At 44.9% G+C, this 18,144-nt stretch overlaps 1 protein-coding gene across 1 annotated transcript; it reads right to left on the bottom strand.

Moving 5' to 3' along the window:
- Nucleotides 1-2,315: 2,315 nt before the first annotated feature.
- Nucleotides 2,316-13,260, bottom strand: LOC128418562 (alpha-tectorin-like). Its single transcript, XM_053398343.1, has 7 exons — nucleotides 13,159-13,260; nucleotides 11,097-11,132; nucleotides 10,427-10,557; nucleotides 9,233-9,514; nucleotides 8,545-8,682; nucleotides 3,548-3,717; nucleotides 2,316-2,473 (listed from the first exon to the last, which is right to left on the bottom strand). Exons 1-7 carry the CDS (start codon nucleotides 13,193-13,195, stop codon nucleotides 2,470-2,472), a joined length of 798 nt encoding a protein of 265 aa, XP_053254318.1. The 5' UTR covers nucleotides 13,196-13,260; the 3' UTR covers nucleotides 2,316-2,469.
- Between the last annotated feature and the right edge of the window lie 4,884 nt (nucleotides 13,261-18,144).

The raw sequence follows: 18,144 nt of genomic DNA on the forward strand, positions 1-18,144 counted from the left end.
AATGCAAAACAAGAAATATTATATAACGATATTATACATTACTCAAAATTTCTGGTCTTCTGCTTTCATATAGCTTAGTGCATTTCCGGGGCTTCTGACATGCTAGAACAGAGGTGAGGAACATCTAGTCTGTAGCCTGATGTGGCCCCCCAGGGCTTTGAAACTGGCCCTCAGGAATTTTTCCAGGCTACTACCCTCCTCCTGCATCATGCCAGTCACCAGTCCTGCCTTGCAAGGTCTTTTTGCCTGGCTGAAATGTGTCTCTGAACTTCGATAATGCCTCTTATTTGCCTGGTGGGAGAAGTGTGTGGTCCCATCAGAACTATGCACTTAAAGCAGTATCACAGGACTTCAAACAATCATGGCTGCCCCTCAAGCACTGGTCTTCAGCTGATGGATTGGGACCCACTAGAACATCACAGTCTTATCCAAGTTGGTTTGCAACACGACCGGAGCACTACCACCATGTGAATATAGAGTAAAAGGTTAAGAATTGGGTCCCCAAGTGCATGTTTGGGTAGGGCTGCCATATATCTGGAAAATCCCAGAGGAGTCCTGAATTTGGTTCCTTTTGGGGGCAGTTTTTTAAAAAAATAAAACTGTAGCTAATGTCTGGGTTTGGGTGCTGTGTTGGTGGCGCAATTGGCGGTGGTGCGGGGGTTAGTCTGAACAACTTTTTGGGGTGGGCCTCCTAAGAAAAGCTCAACAAATTTGTGGTGGGGTCTGGATTTTTACCTTTTGAAATATGGGAAATCTATGTATGGGTTAAAAGCGAGACCTGGGTCTGGGTCTGAATGCTTGGACATGGAGTGTTAAAGTGTGGACTTCTGCCTGGGATGATCAGGGCAAAACGTTACCATCATTGCCTTGTGTAGCAACCAATCGAGATCACATGACGCCTCCCATTTCCCACAGTGTATTTCTCACCAGTACCCAGGCAGTGGCGCTGTTGCATCACAGATAGATTGTAGCTGGAACAAAATTTTAAAAATTCCTTCCAACAGCACCTTGTTGTTGTTTTGTCATTTAGTCGTGTCCGACTCTTCGTGATCCCATGGACCAGAGCACGCGATTTCTGGTGTCATGCTGTGCTGGCCTGGCCCACAGAGGATCTCTGCAGGAATGATCTGTCCCATGCCCAGTAAGCCTTGCTGACCCCTGTTGTAGGTGCTTCCATTCAGACCGTCACTATTTTGGGGTGGGATTCAATTACATAATGGCAAATGGAAGAAAAATATGGTATGTATTCGGCCACAGAATTAGAGTTGATGGGGAGGTCTTGTGCAACAAAGTGGTTCTCCGAAAGACTCTCTTTGCTAAGAAATAAGGATGAGTCACGGATCAGAGATGAGTGGAAGTGTTTTGAAGAGTATCTCAGAGGGTATAATAGTCACTTTAACCTACAAGTAGGAATGAACATGTGAGCAGCAGATAACATTAAATAGAGGAGGATTTGAGATGAAAATGGGTAGAATAATAGATTATGCAGCAGACAAAAGACTACCCAGAATGCCACGGAGAGATGGATTGGAAAGTCTGAGCATAAGAGATAATGATGAATATTGTTTGGTGTTTCTTTAACTTGCAAAAATGCATTATTATTATTATTATTATTATTATTATTATTGACAGCAACAACAGACTCTTTGCAGAGAACAGCAGCTGACAACATAATATCCGCCACTGGCTTTAAACATGTGAGGTGTGGCTCATTATTTATCTCATGCACCTCGTATCTGGTCTTTGCACAGCGGTTGCACATCCTGCTTAATCTTTACATGCTCTGCAATGTAAATGTTAGCACATTGGTGACTTTAAAACACACACAGAGGCCACACATCCAATTCAACTGGAGCAGAATGATTTGAGTTTGTGGATGCTGGTGTGGCTGACTCAGCACCTGGAACCAGTTTTCAAAGCCAGAGTTCATAACCTGGAAAGAACTGGGCCTTTCACACCCTGACTGGTGTTGTCTGCTCTGCATGACAGGCAGAAGCTCAATAGGTGCAGCTTCCCCATTACAGGGAAAAACTGCATAGCAGTGTCGAGAGGAAAGTGCCATGGTCTGGATTTCTGCTGCTGAGGCTGTTGCTGCTTGAGGCATCAGGGCACCGCCAGAAGAGTCTTTGCTTTCCACTGTGACAGTGAAGGGGGTCAAGGTTCAGAAGGCATGACTTTCATGTAAGATTAAGCCTCAACACCCTCTGTTCATCAAAGGCACACATGCACACACGCATGCACACTCACATTCCTGCATTTCTTGACTTCATAAAGCACGTTCTGCTCCAGTCACTCAGGAAACAGACAAAGGAGAGTAGCAACGAGAGCACAGCCATTTTATTGGTACGCCATAATCAGCCATGGCTCCAAGCCTAGAGGGGGCAGCAGAGGGATCTTTGCAAAGATTTGAGTACATCCTGTCTTGACACGGGTGGATGAGGAGGGGGCTCTCTTGAGTAGCAGGTGGTCTCATCTAGTGAAAAGAGACAGAAACATTTGTACTGAAAAGCAGGTCCCTACTCCTGCCCGTTTTAGCAACTTGCTAATTTTTTCTTAACAGCCTCTGCCACATATCCACCCACACATTATTAAGGGAACATTGTGACAGCTTGGAAGATTAAAACACAAGCCTAGAATGAGCATGTCACCAGCAGACGCAGCTTCCAGTATCCTTGTCCATAAAGAACAGTGCATGTGTGTAGGGATCTTTTAAAAAATGTAATACAGTGCCGGATTTATGTATAAGCTAAACAAGCTATAGCTTAGGGCCCCACTCTCTTGGGGACCCCCCCAAAAAAGTAAAGAAAAAAACACCTGGATGTACATTTCCAAAATATAAGATAAAAAAACCCAATAAAATAAAATCTACACACAGCAACAGTGTTTTGTGTTGTGTAGGCTCCTATGATGTAAGTAATGGGCCCCGCCTGCTAGCCTGCTCCCTAAAATGTCACTGGTTTTCTCATTTCTATATATATGGTGCCTACATTCTGCTATTTATAATTATTAGTAGTTTGCATCATATATTTACACCTATTATTATTTCATGTTATAGCAAGTTTCTAGAGACTAGATTATGAGTCTTTGTAAACTGAGTTTCTAAAGGAACTTTTGTTATTGCCAAATGCCAGTGTGTTTGCATTATTAAGTTTGTTATGAATAAAAAAATCATTTTAAGTTAGAGCTTAATAATTATTTCACTGTTAACATACTTCTTAATTGTATTTCACTATTAAAATGCTTCTTCTTAATTGTATTTCAGTTCAACAATTACTTTGATAAATTTTGTTATGTGCAAATGGCTTTAGATACCTATTAGGTCCACAAATTACCATATAGCATATATTCAACAAAAAACAAACAAACAAACAAAAAAACAGCGACAATTTGTTGACAAAGGACAACTGGACATATAAAGGGCCCCATTACCTTCAGTAGCTTAGGGCCTCATCAAACCTAAATCAGGCCCTGATGTAATATAAGTATTATTAAAACAATCCAAACAAAAACCACCCCTCTCAAAGGACAGGGGTCTGCTGGCACTTACTCCAAGCATTTGCTCTTCTCCGTTGTGTCTCCAATCACAATCTCATCCACTTGGAACACCCATCGCCCTGTAAACTGCACGTTGGTGGTTTGTGTGATATTGAGGACACTGGGGGTGCGTGATGCTGGGATGTTGTAAAAGTTTTTCATGTCTCCACTGTCAAATCCAGCCTAGGGAGTGAAGAAAGGAGAAAAGCAATGTAGTGTCCAGCCCCACAGCATAGGAAACATTCTGCTCAGTCTTGATCCCTTTCTGCATATTCATGTATGCGTGGAAATGTTTGGTTGACTTTAACTCCTAGTAAATTCACAAAAATGTATAAAACATGGACTTTAACTCCTAGTAAATTCGCAAAAATGTATAAAACATTGCTGGAAATGTAAGGAAAAAGAAAGCACCTTTTATCATATGTGGTGGAATTGTAAGGTAGCAAAAGGATTTTGGGAAACGGTATATAATGAGTTGAAAAAAAATATTTAAAATAACCTTTGTTAAAAAAGCCTGAAGCCTTCCTTTTAGGAATTCTAGGTGCTGAAATCCCAAAGGAGCAGAAAAGGCTATTTATGTATGTGGCCATGGCTGTGAGGATGTTACTGGCCCAGAGATGGAAAGAAGATAAAGTTCCTACCAGAGAAGAATGGTAGATGAAGTTAATGGACTATGCTGAAATGGCTAAAATGACTGGAAGAGTCAGAAATCAGGAAGACGAAAATTTCAATAAGAAATTGGGAAAATTTATAACTTATCTTAAAGACCATTGTAAACAGTTAAAGTCGTTAGTAGGATGGGAATATCACTTGTAGTTTAAGGTTGAATGCTGCACATAATGGAGAGGTAAAAGATTTGGATTATCATAAAATATGTGGGAGGAAAGGATTTATAATAGGACCCACCAAGGGGAGGATGGAAGTCCAGGAGATTCCTTGGAATCTTGTTTTTATGATTGATGTTTGATATATTTTTGTAAAATTTTAAGTTGAAAAACCAAATGTATATATATTTTTTAAAATGTTGGGTTTACCCCCTGCCGTTGCCTTTTCCCCGCCTCACGGCTCAGACGTACTACCCGTATGCATAAGAATGTAAGGTCAGTGGCTCATCAAGTCCAGCAAAATGTTATCACACTGGCCAACCAGATGTCTATGGGAAGCCAGCAAGCAGGTCCTAAGCACACAGCACCTGCAGTTCCCACAAACTGGTCTTTGGAAGCAAGAAGTGGAGGTAGAAAATAGCCATCAGGCTTAGGAGAGTTGCTGATGGCTTTGCTCTCCATCAGAGGCCAACTTGTGAAGGAGATTTGGAGGGGGGCGATGACGCATGCATGTGATGTCAGGATGTTGGAAGGAGCTAGGAGGTGGAGCTGAATGGCCTCACTGGCCAGTGGCTCCTCCTCTCTGGTGCTCAGCCTCCTCCTCCTCCTCTTCCGACTGCTGCCAGTGGCTGGGGGCTGCTTCCCCCCGCCTTCTCCTCCTCCTCCTCCTCCGCAGCAGGAGGAGAAGAGTCCCAACCAAAGAGGAGTGGCAGATTAAATTAATGGATTATGCTGAAATGACAAAATTTACTGGAAGAATAGGAAACCACGGAGAAACAACTTTTAATAAAGAATGGGGAAGATTCAAGGACTATCTGATAAACATCAAGCTCATTAGCAGGATTAATCTAAAACAACTGTTAAATAATAATAATATATAATAATAATTTATTATTTATACCCCGCCCATCTGGCTGGGTTTCTCCAGCCACTCTGGACAGCTTCTAACAGAATATTAAAATACAATAACCTATTAAACATTAAAAGCTTCCCTAAACAGGGCTACCTTCACATGTCTTTAAAAAGTCTGAGTGTTGTTTTTCTCTTTGACATCTGGTGGGAGGGCGTTCCACAGGGCGGGTGCCACTACCGAGAAGGCCCTCTGCCTGGTTCCCTGTAACTTGGCTTCTCATAGCGAGGGAACTACCAGAAGGCCCTTGGCACTGGACCTCAGTGTCCGGGCAGAACAATGGGGGTGGATATATTTGTTAAGGAAAACACAGGGAGTAACTAATAAATAGAATTAATTGGGAGGTGCAGTAATGAAAATTAAAGCATAAGAAACCACAGAAGGAGTGGGGAGGGAAGTCAAACGATGTGTTTTTATTGGAAAACTTATTTAATTTGTATGATTGTTAACAATTTCAGAAATTGAAAAATAAAATTTCTTTTATAAAAGGAGGAGGAGACACGACTGGCCTCCCTCGGCCCCTGAATTTTTTTTTAACAATTATTGAGGGGTCCTCAAAAGAGTGAGGATTAGACACTCTTTGAAAGCCATCAAAGCTGGTGGCCATCACTGCCTCAAACAGGGATAGAGAATCTGGAATGTCATGTTGAGCAGCTTGGAAGAAGGGCAGGACATATCTGTAAATAAGAACCACCCATGCTCCAGATCAGGGCAAATATCTGTGTGACGGCGGAATAACTGCAGCAGAATCTTCAAGAGTGGGTTTTTAGGTTTGTTTGTTTTTGCACTGGCAACTGAAAGCTGATTTAGCAATAGCCAGATGTGATTGTGTGGTTGCTGTGAAATAGCCCTAAAGCACGTTACAGCCACAGGAATATGGAACTAGCTGCAGAATTCGGTTACTGAGAATTTCAGCTTTCATTTAGAAAACATAGAAACACCACAAGCAAACCCTCAACTTCTCTTATTGTTCAATGCCTGCTTCCTGAAATTGTTCAAGCAAAGCTTTGCACATTTCAGAAGCTAGAAGCATTAATGAATCAGATTTCCAGCGATCAGAGGTCAGAAATGCCATGCCCTTGTTCCTTGTTCCTCCTTCGAGTTGCAGAAGCAGAATAAATGAAAAAGCAAAACCTTCAGAATAAATTCATGGATAAGGTAAAGCTAAAGGGACCCCTGACCATTAGGTCCAGTTGTGACCGACTCTGGGGTTGCAGCGCTCATCTTGCTTTATTGGCCAAGGGAGCCGGTGTACAGCTTCCGGGTCATGTGGCCAGCATGACTAAGCTGCTTCTGGAGATCCAGAGCAGCGCATGGAAACGCCATTTACCTTCCCACTGGAGTGGTACCTATTTATCTACTCGCACTTTGACGTGTTTTAAAACTGCTAGGTTGGCAGGAGCAGGGATCGAGCAACAGGAGCTCATCCTGTTGCAGGGATTTGAACTGCCGACCTTGTGATCAGCAAGTCCTAGGCTCCATGGTTTAACTCACAGCGCCACCCGTGTCCCATTCATCGATAAGAGGAGCATGCAATTTCCCTCATTCTGCGTAATTAAATTTGGGTTGTGGAATCCAAGTTCATTGCCACTGCATTTGGGGTGCAAAACAGTTACAGGAAAAGTAAAGCCCTGGCAGTAGAGACCCCTCCCTTGCCAAAAAACCCATCACAATGAAAATCCAGGACCTGCCCCCCAGATATCAGCAATTAGTGCTGGGCCAATCTTTGCCATAACTGCTGATATAACTGGAACAAAAATACAATAACACCTCCAATTTCTTTCCAGTTAGTGAGTTAATGGGCTGACATTCAGATAGTATTTTAAGACAGCCTTCCTTAACCTGGTGCCTTCCAGCTGCTTTTGGATCGCAACTCCCATCAGCCCTAGGCCACATGGCCAGTGATCAGGGGATGATGGGGGCTGTAGTCTAGTGGCACGTGGAGGACACCAAGTTGGCGGAAAGCTGCTGTAGGTTATGCATTGCACCTTACAGTACAATTTTGACTTTCATGAAATCACTCTGGATGGAAATATTGATCTGTTGGACTGTTCACATGGCAGTTTAACTCTGTACATGGATAGCCTGCTGTTTCTGATTTCAGCAAGGCAGCTTATACCCATCATCTGCAGGTGGTTTCTCCCATCTGATCGCTTACAAAGCCAGGCCTGCTTAAGAGCAGAATCGGCTCAGATGCATACAAAGCATATATGGATATCATGGTGAAGCATCCTTTGCAGGGAGTTGGGTCCCTTCCAACTCTACAATTCTATGATTCTAAAGTTAAACGCTAAGGGCTTAGCCACACCTCCGTTTTCTCCACTTCTGAATTGGAACAAATGGCAGGTTTCCCATGGATTGGTGTTTGTTCTGATTTAGTGCTAAATACAGGGGGGGGGGGTTTGGGGGGAAGCTTTGGGGCAAAGGCACTACCACTTGGACGCATGCCTAGAAAATGTGAGATAAGCAGAAAACAGCTCAGACCCATGCTTCCTAGGCATGGGAGAAGCAGGAATGCAGATGAGCTCTTAATCTGTCCATTAAGAAAAAGGGGGGGAACTGTCCCCCCCATTAATACTTAAGGGTTGTATCCAAGTCAAAGTCACTTGGCTGTATACTTGTTCCCCTGGCAAAATATTCTGCAGCAGCGGGAAGTTGTTGCACAAGAGAACACAGAAGCAAGTTGCTGGTAGTTTTATTGAGCAACAAGTTCTCACTAACGCAACTGTTTCACTGGAGTTCTCCCTTGTGTTGCGGAGTCCTCCATTGCACAGAATGAAAACTTGCCCACCTGCTTGTGCAGACAGAGAACATTGGATGCAATCCATAATGAGTATCCCAAACACCTTTTCTCACAAAACAAAATGTGGTTTTGTTTTAATCTCAGTTTAAAACATATACAGTGGTACCTCGGGTTTCAGACGCTTCAGGTTACAGACTCCGCTAACCCAGAAATAGCACCTCGGGTTAAGAACTTTGCTTCAGGATGAGAACAGAAATTGTGTAGCGGCAGCAGGAGCCCCCATTAGCTAAAGTGGTGCTTCAGGTTAAAAACAGTTTCAGGTTAAGAACGGACCTCCGGAAGCAATTAAGTTCTTAACCCGAGGTACCACTGTATCTTGATACTTTTGGTTTTGGCCAAAAGCTCTGGAGAAGCATGAAACCCAAAGGATGTTCTGACCCACATGTTGGTCTGGGAGGTGAGAGACCAGGTCAGTTTCATATCGGAATCTGCAAAGGTCAGATTCCCTCAGTGTTCCTATTCAGATCAAATACCTGTGCAGGGGTTCCCCCAAGGCCTGTCCTGGGGTGCCCACCACTTGCTATCCCGGTTGTCCACTGGATGTCGGCATAATTCAAAATGATGAAAGAGATTTCGTTATTGGTGGTCAAGACAGCCTGGAAAGTGTTGGTCTGCAGCAGAAAGAAAAGAGACATGGGACTGTGGAGCTACGGACAGCGCAAAGAGATGCAGCTCTGTCTCTGGGGCACACAAAGTAGGAGGGCTACATGGGGAAGTCTTCTTCATCAAGAGTGATAGGGAAATCATCTAGATTAGGGACAGAGGAACCTGCGGTTTTCCAGATGTTGGTGGCTGGAGTCCAACAACAGGTTCCCCATCCGTTCCTCTTGTTACCACATTTTCACATTGCATATTAAGGGTTAGGGCAGGGGAGGAACCTCAGACCCGGGGACTGAACGTTACAAACCTCTGACTTTTGTGTGGCTGTGTCATGGACTGGCTGGATGCAGAGGAATGGTGGGAGGCACCAGATGGGGAACCCCCAAGGCGAAAAGGGTCAGAGGGATGGTGGTGGGACAATGCTGAGTGGTCAGGGAGGGTAGAGGCATTTTTGGCAAGTGTTGCCCTTGTAAGTTTCATCTGCTGAAAGTCCCTTTTCTGCGCCACCCAGGGCCCTATCATCTCCTGCAGCTGGCTACTATAGGTCAGGGAGAGGCCTACCTTTTTTGAAGCACTTCCAAAGTAGGCAACACGGTCCCAGGTAGCAACCAAGGCCCAGACAGCCGTGAAAGACATCTCTGGGAAGTACTGGTTGATGTCTGCGGTACAGCGGCTAAGCACTGCAGAGTCCTGAGTCTGTCTCCAGAGGACATCCCCGCCTCTAGTATTGTCAACATCCCCCCAATAGGGGGCGACAAAGGGTGACCCTAAATCCAGCGGGAAAGGGTCGGGTGTGTACTGTGAGACATTCACACCAAAGGAGACCACCCCGTTGTTGTTGACCTGAAGAAAGGAGAGAGATACAGGTGTGAATGACAGCAGGTAGGTAGACTGAGAGATATAGGGTTGGTGTCATAGGAGCCAACTCCTAGAAGCTGAGGTCCCTTCAGCCCCCCATTAAAATATTTGAGGGGCTTAGGTAAAGGTAAAGGTACCCCTGCCAGTGCGGGCCAGTCGTGTCCAACTCTAGGGTTGTGCGCCCATCTCACTTAAGAGGCCGAGGGCCAGCGCTGTCCGGAGACACTTCCGGGTCACGTGGCCAGCGTGACGAAGCTGCTCTGGCAAGCCAGCACCAGCGCAGCACACGGAAACGCCGTTTACCTTCCCGCTATAAATCGGTACCTATTTATCTACTTGCACTTAGGGGTGCTTTCGAACTGCTAGGTGGGCAGGAGTTGGGACCGAAAGACGGGAGCTCACCCCGCCGCGGGGATTCGAACCGCCGACCATACGATCGGCAAGTCCTAGGCACTGAGGTTTTACCCACAGCGCCACCCGCGTCCCCAAAAGTTGATGGACATTGCCATTCAAATGGTGTGTGTGTGTGTATGTATGTGACATCATGTGATTTATCATGCAGGATGGGGCTTACTCCCCCCCCCCCAATATTTTATTCAAGTTGGCACCCCTTGTTGGTGTGATTGAACACCTGCCAACACTGACCTCAGAAATGAGGAGAATCAGTAGGTGGCAACAGTGATGGTGAGGAGGTAGAACCTTGCCGAAGGTTCCTTGAAACCTGGAACCATCAATGGATGGATGCACAGATGGACAACTAGATTAGATAGCAAGACTGAAGATGGGCCAGTACAAGGCAGCCTGCTAGATCTCAATGACAGGTGAGCAGAGTTCTGTACCACCTGCCCTTCTAGTCAAGAAACATGTAGACTGGGGCTTTGGCCAGGCATTACGTACGTAGAGTGAGCTGTACTTTTTGCCATAGAAGCTGAAGGGCACTGCAGTGATGATCTTTGTAGATGTCCCATCATCTGACTTGGGGTTCTTTGTGTCACCCTGTGCAGTCCCATAAGGGTACATCAATGATTCTAGAGGAGAAGGGAGCATCTTGTTAGAGCCCAAGCCAGCAACTCATTTTACAGAAGCCCCTTGGGGAGGAGGGAGGGCTATGTGTTTGGCCAGCCTCTCCTCCCTCTATCTGGGTCTGAGGCTGCATAAAGCGCACAAACATCTCCCAAAGGATCTTGGGAACTATGGTTTGTTAAGGGTGCTGGGAACTAGCTCTGCAAGGGGGTGAACTGCCATTCCTAGGATTCTTTGAGGGAAACCACGTGCTTTAACATACGGCATGTATACAGCCTGAATGTGTCCTTTATAAGAAAACGCTTAGGATCTCCCCCAGGATCAGGAAGCCTGCAAAATTCTCCTTCAAACCTTCCCACTGAACATGGGAATTGGGGGTGGAATCGGTGGGGGCGGAGGTCTTAAGGTGCCTGGAATCCTCCACCACACATTCTTGCAGTGTTTGGTGGAGTAATGCCTGAATGTTTTATAAGTGCACTGCCATTCATTTGTTCAAGGCAATTCCTCAGCCCAAATTCAGGCTCACGAGTCAAGTGGATCTTACCATTGGAGGCATCGGCTGGAGAGGTCAGGGTCGACCCTAAAGAGCAGCAAGAGAGAAACCATCAGATCTGTTCCATGTTTACAGGCATACACAGGGACAGAAAAGAGTTTTTAATGCAGATGCCAGAAGTGTTCCACTGAGTTTCAAATCGAGATTTGATCTAGGAGGTCTTAGCTGACCACAAGCTTAGCCTGAGTCAACAGGGTGATGCAGCAGCAAAAGAGAGAGAGAGAGAGAGAGAGAGAGAGAGAGAGAGAGAGAGAGCGCCAATGCTATCTAGATTGTACTGTGCTTCTGCTGGTGCATTTCCACCACCCTGACCTTTCTGCCCCCCTGTTCCTCCTCTTCCTCTCTCTGCTGGTAAACAGTAGCAATAAGATTGATGCCCTCACTACTGAATATGCTATTTCATCCAAGGCTTGCCAGAAGACAACGCAGCCATCTAGCCCTGTAACAAATCAGTGAAGCCCAAGCTACCCTGGCTGGCAAGAGAACATTCTCAGTGTACTTCACAACTGTGGGACATATGACTCAGATACCTAAAACATTGTCTCACCCCTTATATACCCAAACTAGCCTCTGTACTTTGCAGGAGAGGGCCTTTGCAAATATTATCTCATCAGGAAGCCCATCCCATAATAGTAAGGAATTGGTCTTTAGTGCAGTTTCGCCTACCTATTGGAACTCCCATCAGACAGATGATGTTGTTAATTGTCTTTTTGACCCTTCCTTTCCCAGCGAGATTTTTCAGTGGCTATTTCTACCGTGTCTTAATTTTGTGGTAAGAATGTACCTGTAAATTCTTACCATGGTTTTGAAATAGTGTTAATATATATTTATTATTGATGATGTTTTCGTGGTTAAACCTTTTGGGGATGTTGTATTGGAAGGGATAGCTCAGTCCATACAGTACGAGACTGTTAAACTCAGGACTGTAAATCTGAGCCCCACATTGAGCAAAAAGATTCCTGCGTTGCAGGGAGCTGGTGACCCTCGAAGCCCCTTCCAATGGTTCAATTCTATGATTCTATAAAATGAAATGATAAGAAGAGCCCCATCCTTCACAGGGTTTGAAGAAGACCTACCTTGATCAAATGATTTGATCTGAGACACAAAACTAGATGGGCTCGTCAGCAGGATCACGCCAGAGTGCCGAAAGTCCAGCACCTTGGATCAATCCTGCCGATGAGCACAACATGCCTTTCCATCCAGCACTGGTACTCTGGGCTCATGGAGAAAGGCAGCAGTCAGGAAGGCTGACGGACATTGAGAAGGCCCAGCCCCTTGCCCAGAGATTTTAAGGAGGCTAAAGACGCCTTGGCCCCCTGCGGGTGGGGCAAGGAAAGAACAACCAGGAGACTTGAAATGTGTTCCCAATAGTTCCATGAAAATCAGGGCTTGTATTCAAGTCCTTTTAAGTCTGGCTCCAATCGCAAGGCCATCTGGGATTGATTCCACACTCAGGAGCTTCTGATCAGAGCTCTGGAGTGGAGATGATCCCTGCCAAAAGCATGGCTTGAATTTAGTGCCAGCTTCTAGACCCACTCGGTGGTCGAGCCCCACTGGGATCAACTGGGATCCACCACACTGCAAAGGAAGAAATGTCTCACTGGACATTTTGGTGACCTTAGGTGTCTGTCATGCATTCCACCTGTCAAAGTGGCCCACCAAGGGTGGGGGAGCTAAGAAATTGGCCCACCGGGCTGAAAAAGTCCCTCACAACTTGGTTTCTGTACTCCTGATTTTGTACAATATCCCTACCCCACCCCCAGCCACTTCCACAATTGCTGCATTTCCTTTTTGTAAAATTGTTCTTCTCAAAATAAATTGATAATTATAAGTCACCTTGTCTATTTTTAACTGAAAAGCACGGCACAAACATTGAATGAAACAACAAGCTTTTAATATTCCTCCACACATTGTGAAGGTAGCTGTAGTAGACTGCTGACAGGTCAAGTCAACCCAAAACTGAACCTACTTTTACAATAAGATGAGGCTTGATCTGCCATTAATGGAGAAAACAGCCCAAAGCAAAGAGCTGGCTTCTGAGTCTCCTACTTACCCACTGCCAGCAGAAGGAAAACAGAGATAGTTTCCATCCTGGCTGCACCTTTGCCCTGGAACTGCAGTATCTTAAGCGTATTTCAGGTGCCTTCTATGCCTCCTCCAGCCAAGAAAGGATGTGTGGGGTGGATCTACACCTGATATTTATCTTGACCCTGCCTTCCACACCTAGCTTGACAAAAAGAGAACAAACAGTTCTCAGAAGGAAAGGGGACCTTAATCAAATAGCAGGCCGTTTCAACAGTCTAATCCTGCTGAATTTCTTTGCACAACTTTTTTTCGGGTGAGAAATGGGCCAACACCACAAAAGGCACAATAGTCTCCTGGGTGGAGTCGGAGTGGGGGTGGGTGGGATACGTCCACAATTGTGTGCATAGGCAAACAAACCTAGCACCAAGAATGTTCTAGGTGCTGCTCAGTGTGGCAAAATGATGCAGAGCATTTGAGCATCCGGTTTATTTTTGATGGGCAGAATAATGATGGGTGGTGAGGCAGTGTTTGGAACAGGGACGCCACACAAACTTACATTCCACCCCAGCTAAGTTTGGAGGCTTCACATATGGGTTATTTGAATGTGTTTTCCCAATTCTCTGACTTCCTCTATACTAATCTGCCCTGAACCACAGGTTTAGCAGGTGGCACTGTGGTCCAAACCACTGAGCCTCTTGGGCTTGCCGAACACAAGGTCAGCGGTTCAAATCCCCACGACAGGGTGAGCTCCTGCTGCTCCATCCCAGCTCCTGCCAACCTAGCAGTTTGAAAGCATGCCAGTGCAAGTAGATAAAAAGTTTCAGCTGCGGTGGGAAGTTACATGGTATTTCTGTGTGTTCTGATTTCCGTTACCGTTCCATTGTGCTAGAAGCAGTTTAGTCATGCTGGCCTCATGACGCAGAAAGCTGTCTGTGGACAAATGCCGGCTCCCTCGGCCTGAAGCGAGATGTGCGCCACAGCCCCATAGTTGCCTTTGACTGGACTTACCGGTAACTGTCCAGGGGTCCTTTACCTTTACCTTTTTTTAACCTAAACCATAGTGAAACCATACTCTCCAACATTTCTCCGGTGAAGATAGGGATATCCTATTCCACATCAGGAAGCTTCTCCTGAGTTTGATCTCGCTGCACACATACATGTCATATACATGTCACCTTGAGCCAATGACAACCTCTCTGCCTCCCTTACCTCGCAGGATTGTTGTAAAGAAAAGAATATGAAAGGAAAGGGATAATGCTCAACACCTTTGACAGATAAATGGAATGAAATAATTTTTTTAGCTGTAAGCTATATTGAGTCCCTGTCAGAGAAAAAGATGGAATGATGATGATGATGATGATTAATAATAATAATAATAATAATAATAATAATAATAATAATAATAGAAACTGGGAGAATGATCAGGAACAAACTAGAGAGTAAATCCTATTGAACTCAATGGGACTTAGTTCTGAGTAAAAATGCTTAGGATTGCTGTGTAAGCAGGCTGCCTAGTCTTTACGCAGTTACCTGGCAGTAAACTCCATTGAATACAGTTGGGCTTCCTTCTGAGTAGACAGTGTAAGGCTCCATTTACAATAAAGGAATCAACACTCCATGTGTTTCCTAAAAGATTGCTGGCCACTGAAAAATTGCAAATAGAGAATTTAAAGTGGATTGGTGACGTTTTCCTTCAAAATGATTGGAAGGGCTTTCTGCGCCAGCTTCACTATTTCCTTCATTCATTGGAAGTATTTTACTTTCAGTAGAAACAGGACTCCACTTTTGCACCTCTAAATACCACTTTTAATTGTTCTCCAAAACCTGGAGGGGAGGAAAAAGGAAAAAAAACGAGACATTCTGGGATGAAATCAGAAACCAGGATGGCTTCTGTAATTCCGGGACTGTCCCTGGAAAATAGGGACACTTGGAAGGGTATTGGTGAAACGTGAAAAACACGTTACCTCATTCACGTGCCAGAACATCTCCCAAATACTGGAGCAAAAGCGGATGACAATATCACTTCTGCTTTGAAAAAAGTCATGGACCTTTGTTCTTCTGCTACTGTAGACCCCACCGCCACTGTAGTACTGCAATGGAGTCAACATCCAAATGCAAAATGACCCTAAATTTACTAAAAAACACCCCCCCCAAACCCCATGCAAATTTGCAAAACAGCTGGCAGGTTTGGTAATGCAAAGAGTTTTATCTTTATTTATCATCAGCCTAGATCTTTACATTTGAGGATCCTGTCTAGTCGTTTCTATCATCTGGATCTGTTTGCCAGGAAAGCAAATTTGCCTGCTTTCTTTTCAAAAGAAAGAAAAATGAAGCTTGTTTGATCATGTCATCACATGTGTTGACACATTCTTAGTCATCAGTGAAGTTTTTGTCCTCATGTCTCACCTGACACCTGGACTTCAATCCCCAGCTTGTTCTTTGGTTAGCCCTTAATGCAAATTCAATTGAACACCATGAAAATCAGTGGACCTTATCTCAGCTGAGCCTCAAAACCTTTATGCTAATATTAACCAACATTTCCCTAATTCTTGCAAGGTGATAGATGTGCCTTTATCCCCCAAATGCCATGATGTCTCCTTGCCCGAGACATAGGAGGTTTTGCATGCCGAGAGTCCAGTAAATGACATCACCAGGTAGGGCTGAGGAAGATTCCTGTCAAAAACAGAGCTGCTACCAGTTGTGATGGAAAAGTTTGTTTTTTCTGGGCAGGTTGGTTCACCAAGCGTTTTCGTTTTCTTTTTCCCTGCCAGCAAATGGTTAACGAACGGCAGCTTATGATTGACCTGGGTTCCAGGAGGGGGAGTTGAAAAGGAGGAGATTTTGAGAGACAGTTTTGTAGGTTGGGAGAATAGGTTGGGAAATAGATAGAGTTGGTTCTGGGTAGAAACATCCACTCTGAGGAATATATCACAAGCTAGAGAAAGGAGTCTCTGAGCTTAGTGTGAAGGACAGTGTGTGGTGTCCTGTTAGAGAAATTAAAGGTAAAGGTAAAGGGACCCCTGACCATTAGGTCTAGTCGTGGCCGACTCTGGGGTTGCGGCGCTCATCTTACTTTACTGGCCAAGGGAGCCGACGTGCAGCTTCCGGGTCATGTGGCCAGCATGACTAAGCCGCTTCTGGCGAACCAGAGCAGTGCACGGAAACACCGTTTACCTTCCCGCTGGAGTGGTAGCTATTTATCTACTTGCACTTTGACGTGCTTTTGAACTGCTAGGTTGGCAGGAGCTGGGACCGAGCAACGGGAGCTCACCCCGTCGTGGAGATTCGAACCGCCGACCTTCTGATCAGCAAGTCCTAGGCTCTGTGGTTTAACCCACAGCGCATTAGGCCAGGAATTAACTGGAAGGCTGAGCCTGAGCCAGGAGAAGTAGAAGCTGGAAAGCTGGAAAGATACAATCTACTTATCATTCCAGTCAAGAGGGAAGAGATTCTTCTACAAAAAGAGAAGACTCCCAAACCAGTGATCCCTTGGGTCTCTTACTTGGAGTACTTCAGGAGTAGGGTTGTCTAAGGGGTGTATAACTGACAGGAAGTAACACCTTATTTAAGAACCAAAGTATTAAGTGGCAACAGCTGTGCAACAACTGAGAAAGCACTGAAGTGAAATAACATTATAATCTGAAGTATCCTATATTTTGCCCACTTGTGTCATAAACTTCTTTTGTTAAATAAACTATTTATTATTTATTTGATCAAATCCTGCCTGAGACTCCAAATTATTAAGTTTTCCCTCACACAAGTCCCTCACAAGATAATCTGGGGTACTTTGTGGGAATTGGTGGAATTGGTGTTCTGTGAGGTGGGTGCACTATATTTAAGTGAGGGCGGGCCCAAGGGTGCCAGGGGGAAAAGTGCCGTTGCACCAGTCAGTAGTAAAACCTGTAATTTCTCCACGGACCACTTGAAAAGTGTCTTGACAGATCTGCCTGTTGTAGCAATTGTGGCACACTCTGCTTGATGCTGTATGATCTTTAATGGTGTTTCTCTTTCTTCTTTTATTTCTTATGTTGCATTTTACCATATTTGCAATTTGAAAACCACATCCTTCAAATTGTAGGTAAACTTCATAGACATGCTTGCACCATATGCACCGCTACATATCAGGAACTGGGGAGGATGAATAGGTCCATTTTACAGAATCATAGAATTTTAGAGTTAGAAGGGATACCAAGGGTCATCTAGTCCAACCCTCTGCAATGCAGGAACCTAAAATGAATCATTCACGACAGATGGCCATCCAACCTCTGCTTAAAAACCTCCAAGGAAGGAGAGTCCACAAGATCCCAAGGGAAATGGTTCCACTGCCAAACAGCTTCTTGTAACCTGAAGCCATTGGTTCAAGTCCTACCCTCCAGAGAGGGAGAAAAGAAGCTTGTTCCCTCTTCCATGTGACAGTCTTTGAGATATTTGATATTTGAAGATGGCTATCATATCTCCTCTCAGTCTCCTCTTTTCCAGGCTAAACCTACCCAGCTCCTTCAAGTGCTCCTCATAAGGCTTGGTTTCCAGACCCCTGGCCATCTTGGTTGCCGTCCTCTGTACATGTTCCAGCTTGTCAACATCCTTCTTAAATTGTGGTGCCCAGAAGTGGACACAATATTCCAGATGTGGTCTGACTAAGGGAGAAGAGAGTGGTATTATTACTTTCCTTGATCTGGACACTATACTTCTGTTGATGCAGCCTAGAATAGCATTAGCTTTTTTTTTGCTGCTGCATCACACTGTTGACTCATGTGAAGCTTGTGGTCACCAAGACCCCTAGATCCTTTCACATGAACTGCCAGTAAGCCAGGTGTCCCCTCCTCTTATATTTTTGCAGTAGAGTTCCAGAAAAGTTGATCTTATAGGTCCTGTTTTGAGCAAAATCTCAAAATTGTCCCTATCTATAACCAGTGAAGGGACGCAGGTGGTGCTGTGGGTTAAACCACAGAGCCTAGGACTTGCCGATCAGAAGGTCGGCAGTTCAAATCCCCATGACAGGGTGAGCTCCCAT

Source organism: Podarcis raffonei, chromosome 8 (genome assembly GCF_027172205.1).
Source record: "Podarcis raffonei isolate rPodRaf1 chromosome 8, rPodRaf1.pri, whole genome shotgun sequence".
In the NCBI taxonomy this organism is placed as follows: Eukaryota; Metazoa; Chordata; class Lepidosauria; order Squamata; family Lacertidae; genus Podarcis; species Podarcis raffonei.